This window comes from Thunnus maccoyii, chromosome 13 (assembly GCF_910596095.1).
Source record: "Thunnus maccoyii chromosome 13, fThuMac1.1, whole genome shotgun sequence".
Classification (NCBI taxonomy): Eukaryota; Metazoa; Chordata; class Actinopteri; order Scombriformes; family Scombridae; genus Thunnus; species Thunnus maccoyii.
The window spans coordinates 5739366-5761566 of NC_056545.1; the positions used below are offsets into that span (position 1 = coordinate 5739366).

At 38.7% G+C, this 22201-nt stretch overlaps 1 protein-coding gene across 2 annotated transcripts in view; it reads right to left on the minus strand.

The window, feature by feature from the left end:
- The window catches only part of tmem132e (transmembrane protein 132E), a 404517-nt gene that overhangs the window by 9010 nt on the left and 373306 nt on the right, over positions 1-22201 (minus strand). For both annotated transcript variants that reach the window (XM_042430844.1, XM_042430843.1), the window contains 2 exons: positions 21679-21884; positions 13046-13325 (listed from right to left, as the gene is read on the minus strand). In XM_042430844.1, coding sequence (XP_042286778.1) covers positions 13046-13325; positions 21679-21884 — 486 coding nt within the window. The remainder of the gene's footprint in view (positions 1-13045; positions 13326-21678; positions 21885-22201) is intronic.

Here is a 22201-nt window from a genome sequence, read left to right on the forward strand (position 1 = left end):
GAGAGTGAATCTAGTCTCAGACTAGCCGAGGCCGCATTGTGTGACAGTCTCGGTTCACTCAGTGGCAGGCTGCACAGTTGGATACATGGAGCTCTAAACTAATCAGAAAAGTCCTTGCAAATGTCTTTAAAAAGTTTAACTGCACGATTAAAGAAATAGGAGATTATAAATTTAATTGATCATTCAAATTGAAACTGGCGTGGCTTGGCTTGTGGCTCCGGCATCTTTCAGTCTTCTTCTTCTTCTTTCTGCAGCTTTCGGCTCTCAGTCAGAGTAAAAAGGACAACACTCAAAATGCATGGACGGCTATCATGGCTGAAGAGGCCGAGAGAAAATAGAAGAAGCAACAGTGGTCAGCAAGCCAAAAAGGCAGAAGAGCCACCCGAGACAGAGTTTTTATATTTATAGTCTAGGAGGCGTGTTTTGGGAGAAAGAGGATCTTTTGAGGGATCACACTGATTACTAATTAATCTGACTGACTTTCAAATAAAAGGGGAATAGTTTTATTCCTATAGGATATTTAAATTTGCGCTTGCAAATTGAATACTAACTCATTCTGTCATTGATGTTGACACATCATGAGAACCAGTGAGAAAACATTTAGAAGCTGTAATATTGATTAACCAAATAAAATAAAGAATAAAATCAATAAACCTCAATTTCCTAATCTGTAATTAAATCCATTAAGAAAGCATTATCCTAGCAATCAAACCAGCTAAATGCTAAATGATACACATACACTGGTTAATTTCAAATAAATCAAATGCAATAACATCTGTGACTTATAATTAACAAATAAGCAGAGTTTGAATTTCCACAACATCAATCTAATTAATAGTTTTAAAACACAGTGAAAGTGAACATTGGTTAGATAAGTCCAGATGCATATTTTTACACATTTTTAATGGCATTTCTGAGCAACATTTCAGACACTTGTTGTGAGTGGAGGAGGGGGAGCGACTCAAAGGAATGTGGCTTCTCTCAAATTTAAGACTTAAGAGAACGGAACGAGTGGGGATTAGTTGATCCAGGTTGTCTGTGGGGAGAGGGAGAAGGCTCCAGTGGGTGTACTATGTTTGTATCTGAGAGGAAGTTGTTAATTCCAACTGTTTGTTTACCTCCCGTGGTTGGTGGAGGAAGGCACAGGTTTGTAGTCCTGCTCATGTCTCCTTGAGATCCTCATGTCTTAAGGTCAGAGGTCATTGGGTCTGTTTGTGTATGTGTGTTTGTGCTCCTGCACTTACACAGACATACTGATAGCCCTACAGCACCTCGACTTCCCTGCCCTTGATATTTTGCTTTATAGATCTCTGCACAACATGCTGTATCGCTGTGTGTATGCTGTATCAATGTCGGAGTACGGCTTTATAAAGTTACAAGAGTATTGTTGAAAATTTTATAAAGGAATGGAAACTAAACCTATATACTGGTAAATTCTTAAGGGCTAAAATAGGAGGAACAAAAGAAACTTTTATGCAGCTACAAAATTCTGCAGTCTGGTTCCACTTCAATATGCATATTGTTTGGATGTGATGGATTAATGTGCCAGAAAGGAGAGTTATGCTTCACTGGGCTCCGCACAAACATGTGCACATGTAACCACACACACAAGTATGCATGCAAAACCCGAAGGCATTACAGTATATACGTGCATAAATAAACTTCTAAAGTTTTCATGAGGATAAACTCAGTTGTATGATGGATTGTTCTCACGACGGGAGCTTTTTTTTGCTCCAACAAAATTCTTTGCATTTAGTTTGATTGTGGAACTTTTTTATTTCTAGGTAGAGGTTCAGATGGAAGCTAATAGAGGTGAAGATCATAAGTCATTTTATGAATAGTGAAGAGAGGTGAAGGATGTCCTGAGCAACAACAAGTCTTGCTTGTTGTTGCTCAGGACATAAATCTCACTGAGGTCAGACTGAGTACGACTCCGCCAGTGAAAACTGTATGCTTGCAATTGATTTTCTTTTGTTTTATGTTCCATTCAGCTGTGGATGATATTTTCACAGGCCAATTAAAGTGACACTATTTTTTTTTTTTAATTTTTTAAATTATTTTTGTTATACACCACTTTTAACACTATTAAAATCAATATTGCCGCCTATGTACAAATGTCAAAACACAATTCAAAGATACACCAAATTGTACATTGATTGTATAAACTGAAGAAATTTAATCACAGAAACTGATCTTGTTTGGGGTTATGATCTGTGCTGGAAACATATCATATTGTAAAGGCATTTTCCTGAGCTGTCAAGTATCCAAGGTCAGGGTTATTGAAGAAAAATCACGTCGTCCCTACAAATCCGGTGCTGCAGTGCAAGTTTGGTATCAACGCTTACAACTCCCCCGTTTTCTGCTATTTTTGTTGCCTGTGTTGGCAAACATAAACCTTCAAAAATCACATAAACCTCTTTTATGCATGTTATACTTGTTTATAGATTCTTTACCCCAAATCTACCTTAACACAACCTTTTTGATTTTTTAACAATTACAATTATAGAAACATAATGGAGCCCGCCACGCACACATTTTGGTACAAGAATGGTACCCAGTGATATTTATGGGTAGAATGGCTCATAGCTAACCACCCACATTTGCCAAAATGTAAAAAGAGGCTTGAGTGTTGGGGGGAAAATACTTTGAGAGCAAATATTAACTCTTGTGTTGTCTTAAGGGTCAAAAATGACCCGCCACTGTTTACAGTAACAGCAGAGAAAACTCCCTAAATTATCTTTTTTCAACTTGAAATTTGATGAGTTTTTCTAGAGTGACTCCAACATGAGTAAAAGTGGAACATTGCCTTGCATCCTACGGCGGGAGAAAGAGGCTATATGGCCGATCAATGCCGGCCACAGGTGGAGAAGAGGCAGTGGTAACGGGAGGTGCCACAGCCAGAGAGGGGTCCGAGTCGAGCAGAGTAGGGACTGCAGGGGCATGCTGGGATGGACCAGAGCTGCATCCAGCAGGATTGTGCAGTTACAGAGAATTAAGGGAGGTTGTGGAGAAGCCCCAACCAACTCTCTTTTGCGGCTGCAGTGTACCACCTCCGTCCAGGATGGCTGGGTCCATGGATTGGCTCGATTTGGTGTGGTACGATAAACTGGGGACTTGGGCCTGGTTCTGGTGTCAACCCCTGGATCATCTGGTGGCGTGACCATCTCCAGGTCCGATGCAGCAGTGTTGATGCCCACTGCCCCTGCCTCCAGCCCACTCTTTTCAGCTGGTAGACCCTCTAGGCAGACCAGTGCAGTGCCAGTGTGCATCGGGGCCAGCCAAAGGAGGGTGGCTGCAGTATCAAAGACCATCGGGGTCATCAGGGAGGTGGGTGATCGGCCAGCTGGGACAGCAAGAGTGGAAGACTGCATATATGAAATATGCTTTGCCTGGGCAGCAGCTACGGAGACAATCAGCTTATCCTTTTTTCAAAGCTCTGACTCCAGGCGGTGGATATCATCCTTTAACTGTGAGTAAACAAGTTTGCAATCCACACAAACAGCAACCATAATAGCTTGTTTTCAGTCCAAGTATAACTCATAAAACAACACAGTCATTAAAACTGAAAACTTAAAACAGCAAGATAAAAGCAATCCAATCGCTCTGGCCAGTCACTCTCACCCTACAGAAGACATAAAGTTTCCTAACACTTGCAGCTGTGCTCGCCGAGAATACTTGTGCTTGTGATAATGTGATTTATGTGTACTGTATGTGTCAGTCTTATTGTCAGAGCTATGGTTCTCTTGTTAGTATTAAAGCACAGTCTGTTATAAAGGGACATCACCTTCTCCTGGCAGCATATTTATAACATATTGCATCATAATTGTGCTTTATGACTCTTCCCTTAGAACCAGTTTAAAATCTTGCCAATGCTGACTACTGGTTGGAGTTTTCTCCTTGTTATAGTGACGTAGAAGTGGACTCAAGGTTTGGTCAGATATGAAACTTTCAACTTGAAGAGGTGAAACAATGATTTTTAGCTTGGTGTTAACTTATTCTTGACATTTTTAGATAAAATAACTTGCCATGAATCACATATTTTGCATGTTTTAAGGTATGAAATGTCAGGGATTTTACTTTTCAGTTATTATTCATTTATTGTTTTCCCAATTTCAAATACCCAGTCCTACACACAGCAGTCCTTATCACTGTTGTCTAAGAGCCACATTGATTCTCTTCACCTGCCAGCAATAAGCTGGAAGACACAGGAGTATCACATAATCTTCCCTAATTCCCAGAATTTGCAGTAGCGTAGCAACATGATCCTTCACTGGCTTCCCACTGTGGAGGATTTACTTCTCAGATTCCCTTTGCTTTAAACTTTTTCTCTTTATTTTCACATTGTCACTCAACTATAACTAAGTATATAGTACAGTAGGAAACAAGGCCAGAGATCCTCTCTGCTCTCTACATGTGTCCTGATAGATTCAACAACATTTGGAGCAACCTTTTGTACATTTTTTTCCCCTTAGTTATTCATAATAACATTTGTAACCTGAAGAAGAGCTTTTTTTTGCATTGATACATATACCTCTCTCAATATCACCACTACTTTACTGCCCCTGTTATTAAAATCTTCTCACCTAAAACCTAAGCAAGAAAGCATAAGCATGAGCAGTATTTCCTTAAAAAAGGGAACTATTTCTGTAACAATTTGAATCTTGTGGCTGGGTATATTTAAAATCCTAATTGTACAGGGCCATCCTGCAACACTGGTGGGAGAAAGTATTTTCGAACCGCTGTACTTGCAAAATTCTTTCTCCACTCCTGATGCTTGCTAATGATTAACATATGAAAATCCAGCACCTCCTGCCTGGAAGTAAACAGAGATATTTTGTCCAAATTTAACAGTCTGGGATGAATACTGATTAATAGCTACACAAAGTAATGAATGATGAATGTGTTCCATGTCTGTCATCTGCATTTTTCTCTGCCAGCAAGGAGAGGTCAACTGTAGTTGTGTAGCTCCTTCTAGCCAAGCTCCCAGTTGAATTTGTCATCTGCACTGCAGGCAGGGGAAGTGAAGTGAGGCAGAAAAGTAGTTACACTTTACATGTTCTTCAGCTAGGAGCTCATCTATCTGTCACTGTTGAGTTTACGGCTGTGTGTGGTGTTGTGTGTGTGGCTTTCAAAGGAAAAAGCGTCGCAATTTCACTGACGCTTAAGGCAAACAGAAGATCAATGATGAGTCCAAGCAGCAGACACTGATCAGTTTCTGAGTTTCTTCACTAAACTTGGATGAGCACTCACTAATGGTAGTGCGTATTACTTGCATCACACTACATTATCTCCTCCCTACTAAACTCTACACCTCCCTTCTCAAACCTTGCTTGCAATAAATCACACTTTGGTGTTTGGTGCAACAGAAAATCAGTGGAAGAATTATTTATGCAAGCTGTATATTTCATAGCTACGTTGTATGGTGTATTGTAGCAGAAACACAGCTGACAATAACACCTTTCAGACTACAAAACATGCTCGCACATCTACAGAAAATACCACATATCACTTTGGAGTGAACACAAAGAAAACACCTTGAGAAGGGATCATTAATACCTTCTTTGCACTGAAAGCTACACCCTATTTTACCATAAGTGCAAAGGCAAGGATCGTCATAGTGCAAACCTTCAGCTAGACTTTTTTTTATTTTTTATTAAGCCTTATTAAACTAAAAGAAGCTCTTGCTGATTGAAAGTTAAGTCACACTCTCCAAGATTATAAGTAAAAGTACATCTAAATTACGATGTTGAGCAGCAGTAAGAGTATGTCATTCCCACTAATTGAGACACTGTAGATTCACACTGTACGCCCAAAAATAATGTCTTGTGCCTGATAGATAGACTGGTGGGAAATCTTATCAAACAGAATGTGACATTATATGAACCCTGCATATTGAAAGTACTCCACATTTTTTAAAATTCAAAAAGTTTTTTCTTGCTGCCACTTGGGACTGTCATTGTGTGAAGACGCACAGTGTATTTTATCTTTGTTTTTGAGAAATATACGCACAACTACATTCAGCAGGATATTCTCTTGGTGTGTAAATAAGAAAACAGCAGAAAAATATATCATAGCATTCATCTTGTGACACATAAAGTCAAAGGTGTTTCTTGTGCATCCTGGAAAAATAGATATTTTCCTACATTTTGGAAGTAAAAATGAAGACAAATAGTAAATTTAGATCAGTAAATACTATTAACTTGTTAAGATATAGTAAATTTCATGGACATAATTGATTCACAGGTTGAAAATCTACAATAGTTAACTGTGAAGGCTTCATTCTGGTTGATGTATAGCCTTGTGTTGTTGGATTTAATACAGTAAGTAGCACAAGTACTGTATGTAGAATGAACCTGTAACATGTTGTTGACTGATGCTGCAGTTAACAACATCAGACAGCACCTGTATATGACATCAACAAAAAAAACAACCTACCAATAAAATACAATTTATTATTCAGAAGTGGAGCTTTATCAAATTGAACCCATTATTTTTTTGGACAAAAGTGACAGATCAATTTAGTCTGGTTACACTTTGATTTCTACATGCTCAAGCCTTCATCTTACAATGATGGGCATTTTTCATTATACTTTCCATCGGTGTAATTGACACCGACGAGCACCGAGATGTATCCTGCCTCTTTGTACTTGTTTCCACAAAAGACAAATTTCTTCTCTTCCAAGAGGATGAACTGATGAAATACAGATGAAATACTTCTTGAAACGCAGTGAGAAATGAAAACATGACCCCTGCTTTCAACTTTTACCATCCTGTAAACTTACAGGCAATTACGCAGCTTCCCACACTGCAAAGTATGTGGGTGCAACAGCTACAAAATAAACCTCCGCACCCCCTGCAAGGAGGCAAGGGTTCCCTTGAAAGCAACAGAGCAGTCTGCCTGGTGTCCCTGATAGGATCACTAAAATAAAACTATTACTTTATTGAGGGACATTTGATTTTATTAGACACATCAAAGTATAAAGAGACAGAAAGAGAGTGAATGACACGTGACAACTGTCCTAGATCATAAGACACTGCTCTACTGTGTTTGTCATCTTGGGATAGAGGTTGTGACATGGGACGTTGTTCACATTTACATAAAATGATATACTCATGTATATATTTTTAGCTAAAGGCTTGTACATATTTCAATACATGAAGGGTTTGGAGGTTGGATTATAGAAGTCTGTCTATTTAAAAACAATGTTTATATTTAAAGAGTCTGACTGTAGTATATAATTTAGGTGTGTTGTGGGTGGAAATTGTGCTGCATATTTACTTAACAAACCTCCAGCTACTGTTTTTGGACTATTTCTCCATGAAATCCATTTAAATAATCATGTGAAGTTAACATTTAAAGTCCAACTGAAATCCATCTACTGCAGCATACATACATATCTGCTCTGTGAATAATGTGTCCTGTGTTCTCCTTTGAGAAGAAAAATCTGAATCCAAAAGGGAGAATTCATGATGGTGCCCCCTAGTTTTACATTATTTCATCTGAATACCATTCCGCTATCTGCTTATGTAGATGGAGTCTAAATAAAGAGATAACGTGGCGCTCTATCATAGACAGCAGATGGTCACACTGAGCCTGATTGCATCCTGCTACACAACACAAGAACCACAGAATCTAAACAACCCACATTAGCTTTCCTGCTAGAGTTTCCTTCTTATCTGACTTACAAACATGAACACACATCTTGTCCTGGACCTTAGCTTGTTGAACGAGCCACCAAACAAAAATTCACCGCAGGCTAGATAGCTAATTAGCTGCTCAGCTGCAGCTCATTAAACAATTTGTAAACATAACTGAAAATGTCAGTGTGAACCTGTTAGATGCTGGTTCTATCATTGCCTTCAAAATCCCTGTTAAAGACACTCTGTCTGTCCATGACTTGTAGCTACAGCAGTTTGTTTGCTTTGTCTCTGTTCTGTACAATGTAACACAGGTAGCCGGCCAGTTAACGGCAATCAAACACAGATACCTACACATCCCTCCGGCCAGCTGAGACAAAAAGGAGCATTTATGATACTTTTCCAATAATTAATAATTATAATTAATAATTCTAATAATACAAAACTATTAAAAATACATTTAAAAACACGTTGGCATTATTTTTGACTGCAAATAGGTATGATTAAATGTGTGAGTTGGACTTTAAATAGGGACCACATTATTGAGACACACATTACATGGTTTATACAGTATATAGTAAATATTGGACCATCATTTTCGGTGTGATGAAAGATTCTGTAGATTAAACTCATTCTATGTATATTCTGCTTTCTGTTCAGAAGAATGGTCCATGTTTGCACATATTAATTAAATAATCTCTGATCAGAGGACTAACGGTGAATTCAGTCCAAGTCTGGCTTTTCACTCTGAGAAGCAGCTATTGTTCAGTAATCCTCTGGATTAAACCCCTAACTCCCACCAGGTCTGGTGAATTCTTAGAAAGTCATCACTTTGCCCTTAATCACAGAATATAAATAAACATACCCTCTACACAATAATCAAGATCTGATATCTTTATAATTTAACCTCAAAACTTTACCTATTTCCTCTTCTCTGTCTTCACTTTACAGACAGACCTGTCAGAATTAACACTGAGAGACTTAATTCATGCAATAATTACCAACCATCCTTCCAAAAAGAAAGAAATTAAATGACTGTCTGGAATATTGGACTAAATGGACAAAAGCTGCTCCTTTTCTTTATTCATATTCATGAGTGGGTGAACAATTTGAATCAGTCTCCTAAGACTCAAAGACTAATTCAAATCCTCTGACCGACTGAAAATTTCAGTAAGAGGACCATTGTTGAGAAACAGTATACACCATTCATTTTCAGAAAATCAGCATAACAATTTCACTGCGAACAGGGGATCCCTTTAACTTCTTTGTAATTTGAGTTTTGTAAGCCATCAATCATTCATGTTGAATGGATAGTGAGTCTGCAGAGATCTCATTTTCTCATTTCTGTTTCCTTCATGGTGTTTTAACATGAGGTTTTGGGGGATTTTTTTAGGTTGTGCCATTCATTTATTCATTCACACCCACAGGGACTGAGCTGCAGGTGCAGGAGGCAGCTAAAGTTTCAGTTTGGACTCAGTGACCACACTGATCATTTAACTTTAACTGCTGGGACCTTTGACAAATGAATGCATAAATAAGGAATGGCATCCACCTGTAAATACACATAAACTGTCCTTATTTCTGACCTCTGAATAGTGGTTAAATGATATCCCCCAAAAGAGAGGGACAACATCACGTACTGTAATTTGCCTGAGGGCTACCTGATGGAAGACCCATATTTTTCATTGCAATCCAATTACATTAGCTTTGAGTAATCTAACATCTCCAGACCAGCTCTAACATGCCATTCTGGCTTCAATCTGCAATATTTAAAAGTTGTTTGAGGGATAAAATAATTTCTGAACACCTTATTTATTTTTGTTCAATCGCTATGAGTCAACGTGGCGAGTTACATCTGGTAGTAAATTGATATATAATTATTCATACCCTTCAACAGATACAGATGATCCATTGCTCATTTAAAGTGATGGATTGGTGACTTATATCTTTCCTCCCTATTTCGCCATCACCAGACGCATCCATCAGGCAACTTTTCTTTCTCCAGACAGACTGAAACTGTGATCAAAATGTTGATCAAAAAAACTCTCACCAACAATTTCTTCTCTCTATCCCTATAAATGACTAGTGACACATCGGTAAATCACTGCTGAGGAGTCATAACTTTTCTCTTTACATTATAAGGACTTCTGAACCTGTCTGGGCTGATGCATTTATATGCACTTTATATTGTAGCGTTACAACATTTGAACGTGCTAGGCTATAAAATATTAAACAATAATTTTGTTATTTTCAAAAGCTTGTTGGACCAATCACAACGCTTTTACCCACAAAATCCTAGTGAGATCTGTAAAATTACTCTCTAGACAATTCAGCAGTGCAGAAGATGCATCTTCCCTCCAATGTAAAAATTGGACCACTCATGACCCATATGTAATTGTACTTGTATTAGTAGCTGCAGGAAGGCTGAAATGATTAGTCAATTTATTGATTAGTTTGTCAAAAATCAACTGACAACTATTTTTATATTTGCTTAATCATTGGAATCATTGATCCAAATGCCAAACATTCTCTGTTCCCAGCTTCTTTTAAGGATGTGAGGATTTGCTGCTTTTCTCTTATATCTGGAGTTAAACTGTTGATCACCTGGATTAATCAAACAATAATTTAAATAATCATTAATTGCTGCCTACAACAGCAGAACATGCAGCTTTAAGATGCCTTCAAGATTTTGCCAAATTAGAATATAGTGCAGTAGCATTTACGGTGTTTTAAAGTTAGAATATGGTCCTATCAGGCCAACCATTGTCAGTTTAACAACTTTGTTTCCTGGAAATTACGTTCATACACTGTCAGACTAAACTGTTTTCCCAATTATGTTGTGTTGGCAAACAAAATCAATGCCTACACACAACATTTTCTTGAATGAATGAAGCGATACATTTTTATATTCACTCAATGTTCAGTATCAACATTTCTGCAACTTGCCAAATCCTTTAATTAAATTTTCCTATTATGTTGAGAGAAAATGTGATTCAGCCAGCATTAATTTTCCAGGAAAATGCATTTACTGTTGCAATATAGTATAAACATTTTTAAGTACAAGAAAACATTATCAAACTCTTGAAAGCTTCAAATTTAATCAAAATTAGAACAATGTGGTTTAAAACAGAATTGAAACGACATCAAGTTTTCTCTCTTGGATATGTGTTAAATATTTTGAGTGCACATTTACATGTGCATCTGTCACATTTTTTACTTTCCCGTGTGAATTTGTGTGCATGTCTTTGCATGCGTATGAGAGAGAGAAGGAGCTCTTTCTGTGTCTGTTGTGCAAAGTTGCGTTTATGCATGACATGCTTTCATTCAGTAACGCCGCAAAAGGTAGAGATTAAAAGGCAGGGGTGGCAGATAAAGCTGACAACTTCCAACTATACTTGCATACTTTTTTCAGGCGGGGGGATTGGAGGGAGATAACATTGGGCGCATACAATTCACCACACAACTTAGCGGACTAAGTGGAAGGGAAGGTAGCCGCCAAGAATATTTTTCATGCATAACCTACACATTTCTGACATTGAAAAAGTAAAATGAAAATATATTGAAGAAAAAAACATGGAAGTGGAAAAATACACTTAACTCCTTGGCATTTGAAAAGCCGAGTCAGAGAAATATGGCCCATCTGTATATTTCCAAAACTTTGAAATAGAAAATACAAAGAAAAAATGTATTTTCAAAAAAAATTGAAAATAAATGTATTACTGCACTGCCACATGGCAATTCAATCCATAAGGAGGAGAGATATAAATATATGACTACGGTTTACTTGAGAGAAGCAGACATCAACAGCAGCATACACATACAGAGGTTTTTGTTTTTATGATTGACTGAGACTGAGATAGTCTGTCTGCATACTAACTTTCACACCAGGTGCTCAAGCTGTAAAGACTGATAATTACACCTTGAGGTGGACGGGCAGTCGCATGCCTTTACTTGAAGAGTTTACCAACTTTTATGTAAACAGTGTCACGGCTCTTGTCAATCAGATTGTCTTTTTAATATCTGTCTCTTAACTGTTTATTATAATGTTTCCTTTAAGCCTTCACACCTTGAATCAAATACACAAAAGGTCAAAAAGAAAGTCAGTCAAAACAGTGGCATGGTTGTGAAAACACTGTATAAACTTCAAGAATACTGTACATCATGTGTATTTCAACCACAGACCGTATAAAAATATGGACGGAGTTACCGTGACGTCACCCGTTGGTTTCTGAAGAGCGGTTTTGAAGCTCAAAGTGAGCTGCTCTGGCCGTCACCATCTTGGCGGTGCGTGACGCAGCCTAACTCCCAGCCAATCAAAAACGGGTAAAGAGGCGGGCCAAATGGCTGGAACAAGCCACCTAGCAGCTCGCGGACCTGTCACTCAAAGCAGCCATCTCCTTCATTATGCATAACTTTACGGCTTAATAAAATTTAAACGAGTGAGTTATAAAAAAATTCACCCCCCGTACAGTTGTCATGAAAGGAGAAATTAACACGTTTATTTCTGCTGTAAAGTTGGGCATTTTAACATGGGGGTCTATGGGGAATGACTCGCTTTTGGAGCCACCCTCAAGTGGCCATTCAAGGAACTGCAGTTTTTGGCACTTTCGCATTGGCTTCATTTTACAGCCCCAGAGGTTGCCGCTTGATTTCAACTTTGGTCTTATTTTTATCAGACAAATCTGAGCTAGCCAAACTCCTTTGAAAACACTCACTTTCGGATTTAGCTCCAAATAAACTGTCTCAGATAATCTGGCTAAACTGTTGATTTCCTTACAACCTATCTGATCTGTGTGATCAGTGATTACTTTAGTGCATATATACTCAATTGGCGGACTCGGACCAAATAACACCTTATTATGATTTTTATGATCAAGGTTAAGGACTTATTACACAACAAAGGTGTCACTTCTCTCAGTAATACAGTAGATCTCTGGAGTTTTTGTACTGAAATATCAACATGTAATGTACCCTTACTGGACCTTTGATACAGTGCAAATGTATTAAGTGGACTTCTAAGACCTGTATTTGAGTACTCCTGCTTTAGTGAGTACAATAGTATCATAAGCAATAAAAATGATGACCAAAACTATGAAAATATGACCAACATTGTGATGAACCTGCATTATCCTTTAATTAAGGCATCAACAAACAACAGAAGCCCAGCTTCCTTCACACCAAACAGCTGTTGTAAATTCAGAAAATGAGTTTTAAATCTTTCTTTCTCATCTCTTATATTCAACCATCATTTTGTGTGTGGTAGCTGTGGAGTGCATATTCAAGGAACGCCGTGCTCACTTCCCCACTTCTCACTCTGACGAATCATTTGTCATCTACGAGACATTTAATTTTTCACTCCTGATTTATATGAGCTCTCAGCACTGAAGCAGAAAGGCAGTGCGTTTACCTTCAGCATGGTGGATCCCAGCTCCAAGCCCACCAGGACCGTCCTGTCCACCAGCTCTGCTATCCTGGGGTCAGCCACCTTCAGGGAGTCCTGGACCAGGTCTGTGACATCCACCTGCCAGTCGGGCCCCAGCATGGTGATGACTTGGTCAGTGCCCTCTGTGGAGGTGGTATGGAACTGGGTCAGAACCTTGACCAGAGCCCGCTGGTACTGCAGGGTGCAGCCTCGGCTCACCCGGCGATCATCCTCTTCATCGTCTGCGTCGCTGTCTCTGGTGCTCCTTAGATGGAGAGAAAAGGGGAAATATAATTGAAATGAAGAATGACGATGTGTTTAGCTGGTGTCAAGGACACAGAAAATACAGAAGCAGTGCTAAATCACTCAGGCAGCTGTTGACATGGTCTTTGATGCAGTTTCCAGAGTTTCCTCCATGAGAGCTGAGCTGAGATTAAAGACTCAAGAAGCTAAATGCAATAACCACGATTTGGCCAAGTGTAACTGGAATTGGCCACCAAAATGATTAAGAACCCCTAATAAGAACTAAAACCATCACCAATCACTACTGGTCACTTCTTGTAACTGAGCAGCTGCCACTAAATTATGCTCAGCACTGTGGAATGTTTCAATTTGTGCCGTCTGTTCTTAAGGGTCTCTACTTTCTTTCTTTTATAATTTGACATCATAACACTGATGAGAAAGTCGGTACCCCATGTAGTGGTGATGTGGAAAAAAGTCCTCCGAGCCAGCAGAGAAGGCATGATAAGCACCAAAAAGAAGAGTTTTGGACTGCTGCCCTTCTTAATTCACAGGATCCCTGAGCAGCAGGGTTAAACATGCCAGGTGTATCCCCAACCGAGTGCAATCTGCTCTACAACAAGATGTATGACTTACCCATCTTCCCTCAGCAGGCTTGACAGTCTGCCAGTTCCTTCTTAAAACGCACTCCTCTGTTTAATCTTTGCTTTGACTTAACTATCGACATGACTTGAGGTTCAGGAGAAGCAGTGGGGCTGTCAGCCACCGACAAAGTATATATCTCCCCCATTGATTCAAGGAGTGGGTCTGATTATCAGGCTAAGCACTTCTGACCCAAGGTCTTATAAACGCTTAGAATACACTCCTTCAACAGCAAAACGTATTGTTGTGTGTACCTTTCCACCTTTCCCATCTACTGGGGTTGATTATTAATTCATCTTAACCCGGTACTCTCCACACTTCATCATTCCCACCAATACTTCAGCACTCTGCTCTGCCTATAACTTTGATGTTATATATGAATGATGTTTAGGAATAAAGGGGGCCTCTGTAAGGCTTTCATGGGTCATTGGAGATACCTGCATGTAGTTATTAATTTAAGTAACTTTAACTTCACCTCATGGACCTCTTCTGCTCTGATTGAGCACAAGTCATGAACATATCACTTCTGTTACTATGGTTGGTTGAATTTGTTACTTTGAAATAAAAAATGTAAAGCTCTTTCATGGTCGCTGTGTGATTTTCTAACAACGTAGAAATACCACTATGAGTTCAATACAGTGGAGATGATTGCTAAAAGCTACAGAGATCAGGAGGCAAGCATCTGATTACATTAGTGCAGCAATGTATTGCATTGGCACAAACTGCACATATGCAGTCAAGAAAACAGTAACAACAGAAACAACATAACAAAAATAGCTAGTAGCAATACAGTAACTTGTTTTACTATGGCAATTTTGCCATTTGGGGGTTAAAGAAAGGAAACAATCATCTATCTCACATATTAATTCACAAATTGGAGAGTTTTTGAGAACATTTAATACAATTCTGCAGAGTAGCACTTGTAGGCTACAGTGCCTGTACTAGAGTGTCTATGTGGCCTAACAAGCCTGCAAATGCATACAGTAACTGAAATTATATATATATATACAGTCACTGAATTTTTTTATATGTGTGTGTGTGTGTATGTTTAAATGTATCAATTGACAAACATATCAATTAAAACAATAAGGAATTAATAAATTAAATGGTTTAAATCCAGACAGAAACTTCACCAATGAGACTACCTGGGGACCTCATGTGATTTGGAAATTACCCAACATCTGTGTTTTGTGCGGTGCATTCACATGGAATAAGCAAAGTCTGTACTTTACTTGAATTTACTGACATTATCCTTCTGGATACACGTGATAACATGAAAGGCTACAAACTTTTACATTCTTGTCTCTAAATGACCTAAATACATAACTGTGATGGAAACAGAGAGAGATGAAACAGAGAGGGATGATGGAAACGGAGGGCAGCGTGACACAGAGTGACTATGTTTCTGACTCCGCTGTTCTCAGCTCCGATGTTAAATGCAGCCAAGTTGGATAAACTCCTGTTTAAACAGACATGAACCAGTGTCTCTACGTCTCATCCTCTACTGTCTGCACTTGCATTGAGTCAGAGCCCTGAAGCCCTGCCCAACTGTGATGGTGTACACAGAGCTGAGCGGCTCGCTGTCCGTTTGTTTATTCAAAGTTTACTAATATTAAACGTGTCACATGTCCAATTTGCACCAAATTCGACACTGCACGTCCACACATACATACATACAAATAGACAGACAGACAACAGTTGTGCTTTGAAGAAGCTTTGTCAAGTATGGGAATATAACCCCTGATAATGTCTTTAAGTGTTGTAGTCTGTGTTAGGTTATGCTTTGACATTACAAATTAAAAACAATACGCTTGTGTTAAAAACTGCAGGTATAAAGTTATTGAGATGTAGGTGCCTGGCAGGCAGGGAGGGTCTAAGAAAAGAATGCCACAGGGTGCATTAGGGGAAATGTAGGATCCAGTCTTTTTGGAGCTTGACCCATACTAGGGAATAAAAATCAGGATATTTCGGCCTCTGATTGACCAATTTTGACCGTTTACTTTCTCGTAAAAGCAACTGCCTGATGTTTTCTATCATCTTAAAATGTAACTTAATACAAGAAGACATTAATCTGGAAAACTGGAACCTGGTACTGATCTCAGGTATGGTGCACTTTTGTAGTTCGCATTAGCTCTCTGGCTTGGATGTCATCTGGACTTCATCCTGTGGGCCTCTGTGTGTTTAAGACTGACAGTGTAGCTTCAGGTCACGTAGTTGCTGTTGTACTTAGAAGGTAAGCAAGTTAACTCGACAGCAGACGCTCAGACTGCTCACTCAGCTACTCATTCAGTTAAAGGTAGAGGAAAACCCAATGAGACAGTAAGACTCTCTCTGTCTCTGATAAGGAGTTTTACAACTCTCGGCTCAGGTCAGTGAAAGTTTACCTTCCTGAGTCTGTACCTGAAAATAAGGTTGATATTTTCTTCCCCCAGAAGAATATTGTCTGTTCTTATTAGAGTCTCTGATACAACCGTACAAGATGAAGCTTCAGTGCACACAGGCTGCCCGCCCGATTACACTTTCCTTCCTATTTTAGAGCATGTTACTGGATAATGCAGCCAGTGAGCAATTCTGCGGCACTGTAGCAAAAGCCCACTGCAGGCCAAAAGACCTTGCTGCGCATGAAGGTTCAGAATGTGTCACTTTGCAGAAGTGAAGGGATGTAGGATGGAAAGACTGAAACAGAAAGGAAAATAAAAGAGTTAAGGAGGCGAGGGAGAGAGTGTGGGAGGTTAGAGGTGGTGTTAAGGAGAGTCAGAGTGCTTGTGAGAGGAGGAAAATATGCAGGAGAGTGGGAGCAATGTTTGGATTGAGAGGAGATAATGAAAAAAACAATCATTCAGTCTAATAATCACAAAATAAAGCAGCTTAGCAGAGTTTGATGAAGATAATCATCACAATTTGGTGTTACTGGAGTGTTATGAAATGACTAATGAGCATTGTATTAAAGTTCTTATTCTCCATCTTACTTTGCAGTATTATTTAAAGTGCTTTGTGCGGCCTTTGTAAACATCACATAATTCATTATCACAGCATTTCATAATCAATGTAAACGAATAGGGCCAAGGTCGAGACAACTGGAACCTGCTATCTTCCGCCAGTGCTATTGTTTCTCAAAATGAAAAAGATTTCTCATAAATCTTGTAGCTGTCGGTCAACTCTCCCTGGCATCTTGGTTTTCTTGTAGGCAGTTGTTGGCTGTTTTCTTGAATAGATGTCCAGGTTGTTTTTGTAAAAGTCACAAATAAGTCTTAAGTCTTGATACTCAAGTTTAAATTAAAGTACTAAACTTTGGGTGTGAATCTATAACAAGTGGAAATGTGATGTTCATCAAATGTGTGCCATAGACACAGAATAATAGTTAGTAGTATGTGAAATTAATTTTACTCAGGATCATTAATAAGATCTGAAATGTTGCTTTCTTGGTCTATTCTGTACACACAACATCTATTGCATGTCTGTCCTGAGAGAGAGGGACAGACAGACATGAGGTTTCTTTCATTTTTTTCCCATTAAAAGTTTTTTTTGTTTTTCAAATTCAATTTTCAAATCAAGGGTCTAAGGACAGAGGATGTTGTGTTGCTGTACAGGTTGTAAAGCCCCCTGAGGCAAATTAGTGATTTGTGATATTAGGCTATACAAATAAAAATTGACTTGACTTAATTAAAAAATACACATGAAACTCATGTGAAATGTTACACTATACATATGAAATGTTATATTTCTCATGAGAAAGACGTCATTTCCATATGTCATTTTTTTTTGGATTGTATTAGCCTTTTTTTTAGCCTCTTTTTTTTAAAATAGGAAGTGGTAGAGAGCTGATAGGAGGCGATGGGGGATGACATGCAAAACGGTCCCTGACTGGATTCAAACATCACCCACCCAAACTGAATTACATATGAAATGTTTGTTCCCAAGTTCCAAAAACCACATATACCCATATGTTGAATTTCCATCATCAAAGATGAACATTAAAACTCAACTTTAAGTCAGAAGTCCTAGAGGTTCTCATAATCATGGAGACATACTGATGAGGACCATGTGATACAGTTGAAAGCTCTAGAACAAACAAGGAATTGGACCTTGAGTTTGGGTTGTTTTGTTAATATGAGAAACTGATGTTTTCACATGTGATATCTTACATGTGAAATATCTGAAAACCACATATGCCTGTATGTGAATATATCACACATAAACATGTGTAAGGAGTGGATTACATTTCCACACTTAATCCACTGGGATTCATTGAGAGCCTCCACATTGACACTTTTACGACAAGAATTACCCATCAAATGAAATATAGGCTGCTTTCAAAACAAATCAAATGCTACTGAATCAATCAAGAAGTGCAAACATAACAAGAATTGATCTATTTCCTATTAAATAAAATGTCTTTTCAAACAAATGTAATCAGTGCAAGCTCTCATTCCACAAGAACTTGTCCCTCTCTTTTCTCTCTGCCTCAAAGAAATCCGGCCATCGAGTTACAATAATTCATTTCCAGTTTCCAGTCTGAACACTGGTCTGAATGGCTGCTGTGTCTCTGAGTCGTCGTCTTTGGGCCTGGGGAGAGGATCAAACCTTTAACAACTTTGTGAAGTCGACTGTAAGTAATATTATTTGTGACATGAATCCTACATTACATTAGTCCACACCTCTGGGTTATATGGTAATTACACTAAGGCCTCAAACTAAAGTAGTTATTACTTTTAGATGTAAAAACGCAGCATATTTCACGTTTGGATAGCACCAAACACGAGAAAGAGCCAGCCTACTGTGATATGGATTAGGCGAGTAACAAAACTTGATATTTCATATACATGAAAAGATTTGTCCACAACACCATTGCCAGAAATACTGTTGCCTGATGCTAGAACTACAGGGAAAAGTAAAGAAAATAACATGCTCAATAAATCTGAATGTCAGCATGCAAGAAATAAATGCTTCACCTGCAGTGAAATGAATTCCTGGCCTGGTTGTGTGACAATCATTGCACTGTAAAATAGCTCACGAGGGGTCTTTGATTACTATTTTCATGAAGACACAAGGGAAGCTATATGCATAGAAAATGGGTTGGAAGAATTGTGCATACTTTAAATAAACAAACTTTCAAACCAAATCAATTTGCTTGAAACAATGCGGTCTAATGGTGGGGAACATGCAGTAACAAAGGTAATGTTGTTATATGAGAGTTATATCATATGAGACTGCCAGCAAACCCTGGAGTCTGGTAAACACTGGACAAACAGCAAATACCATTCAAAATAGTAAGGTCTGAAAATCTCACAAATCTGATAAAAGCCCATATATGATTCTTTGTAGTGTTCTACTTTAATAAGCTGGGCCTTTAACAAAACAATAATTGAATAAATGGTGCTAAAGTGGGGATTTAAGACATATTTTGCATGTCAAAATAATATAGCATCTATATCCCATTATAGCCCATTGGGGATCTTTGAAAAATGAGGCTATACAAGATGTTTTCCAAGCACTCTAGGTCATTTGAAATACCTTCATTCTTCATACAACTCCTTAAACACGCCATTTGTATTCAGGTTGGGTAGAAATGGATTTAGTCTACGGTGATGTACTCCAGCAGCAACGACAGCAGCCACCCACGTGAGTGTTAATGCTCCCATTAAATATTTCCTAAATGAAGGGTTGTGGGCCTGTTTGTTACTGCTCCATGCATGACAAGAAGGCTAGAATATTTTAATGAGCTAAGGTTCTTTAACCTGAGACCACATTTTTCATCGGGGTCCTGGCTTTTACAATCTTAATCTGCCATTGGTAACATTTTTTTCCGCATCTAAAGGTGTTACATTTATAAAAACTTGTAGGCAGCAGCTCATTAATTTTTGTATTGCCTGTTGGATTCATTCTGTTGACAAAAGCTTCTATAATATTGACATGAGGGCGAGGACATAAACAGGACACAAGAATAAGTGCAGAGAACTCTATCATAATGTTGAAAAGATGTATATTCAGTAGACCATGTGCTGACTTTAAATATCTAGTGCAAATATGCTTCACTCACAACATCCTAATGAGGCAAAAATAATGACAGTTATGTAGAATACACAGTTGTATTACTGTATATCCAAATGAAAGAAAAATAGCAGTTATGGCAGTTATGTGAAATTGAAAACTGTTAATCCTGTGACCCCCCCCCCCCCCCCCCCCCCCCCCCCCCCACCCCCCCACCCCCATTCAGGGGCCTCCATTTAAAGTGTAATGTGCACTTTATATTTGCACAATTCACTGCAACTCTAACTGTAATATGCACTTTATTTCGTACTCGCAGTTTTTTGGATTCTGTAGAATCCTATGTTTATGGTTAGTCTGCTATGCGCTACACACTTTATATTTGTACCACACAGCTGTCCATTTTAATCTATGTCTGTGATTAGTTTGGCATGAAAGGACCGAAGTCAGGACGTGGGTGGGAATATTTTACTCTTTTTTCCTTTTACCTTTTATTTGTGTACATTGTTATCATTCTTGGGTATAGAAGAAATGTATGCATGAACTATATTGTATTTGAGCTGCACTGCACCAAATTCCAATCAGCTTGTGGAAATGGCATTAAAGTATTGAACTGAATTGAAATGAATTGAATTAAAGTCTGACTGTTGTTTGAGTCCTGAGTAGCACCCAAAATAACCTGCTTATTAGTCGGAAACCATCATTATCTGTCTGACGGTACAACCAATATTTATTCTAAAACGCTTTCTGCATACTTACTCAAAGTCTAATTAAGTCTGGACTTGTTGTTTAAAATGGGTTCAGATGGGTATGACACATACATGACAACCTTGCAGATCAATTTATTCTTGAGAGCCTTCACAGGAAACATTTCTCCCATATACCCGAGCCAGAACATCTAATTGGAGCAAAACAGGCAACTACACATAAAATCCTGCATAACAGAGAGGAGGCTGGACCGCTTTTTAGTTTCTAATGTTTAGGACTGCGGGGTTCCATGCTCTTTGGATAATGAGTCTTCTGGTAATCATGAGCAAAAAAGAGACATCCAAAATATATTCTGCTATAGATAATGCATCCTTGCTCTGTTGCTTTTCTATGGTTTATACATAAAAAAAGAAAGTAGAAGAGGTTTTAGAGTGCTCCCTTGAAACATACTAATAGATGTACTGAACAGTGGTTCAAATTCTGGGTTATAGCACAATGGATCTTATTTTCATAGTTTATGTGTCACAGTCACAGGGTGGTCTTATTGATTGGCTACCAAACAAATTGTTACATCTACTACCTGTGCCGGGAAACATGCCATCATTTATAGTGGTTCTGGGAACACTGCAACATTGCTACAATGAGATCCAATGTGGCAAAAAGACATGAACAGTCAGATGATCAGATACACTGCAAACAAGCCAACAGTTTAGGCAGATTATGTAATCCAACTTTTATTTTGAGGTAAAACTGAATTAATCATCTCTAACTGCAGAAAAACTGTGTGTTCACAACCACATTTAGTGTTGAAAGTCAAAGTTGAAACAGGATGTCAGTCTGTTAACCGTAAAGGACTGTCAGTGTTTATTGTCATGTTCCCAAATCTCTGCAGTTACGTTGGTACTTTACAGTGTTATGGCCAAAGCCATACAGAATGATCGCAAAAGCTACAAAAATCAGACCCAAGTTGTATGAAACTGTACTTTCCCTGTAACATTGCATGCATGATAGCTGTATCTCTGTGTGCAGTTGAGCCTTACCTTCGGTCGGGCAGAATGGGAACCCTCCAGCCTTTGATGAAGCTGAGATTGTTGTCAGAAAGTTCCACCTGCAGGGGAAGTTTGGGCACCCAGACCGTCAGCTCAAGCGGCGCACTCAGGTGCTCGTAGCTGAAGATGACCCTGGCGTTCATGGAGCCCCGCGTCTCCTTCCCATTGACGAACACGTAGTCGCAATTCATGGACACCTAGGACAGATCAGGGTCAGAAGTCAGAGACCATCTATATGGTAATGGTCACATAGATGGCAGAGGATCTAAGTGATGTGTGATGATATATAGCACAGTATGGATGCAGCTGTCAGCGCCACAATTCATTCCGAAGCATTTCAAGGTTGATAATTTCAGCAGGGCAAATAAACAGCAAGGAATTAGATCTCTGGTATTTGAATGTGTTATGAAAGTACAGGGCACATAAACCATCTCTGCCAATAACCCCCTTTTGACTTAAAGGAGCAGTTCGCCCCAAATTAAAAAGAAAAAAACTCTAGAAGCACTACTAGAGG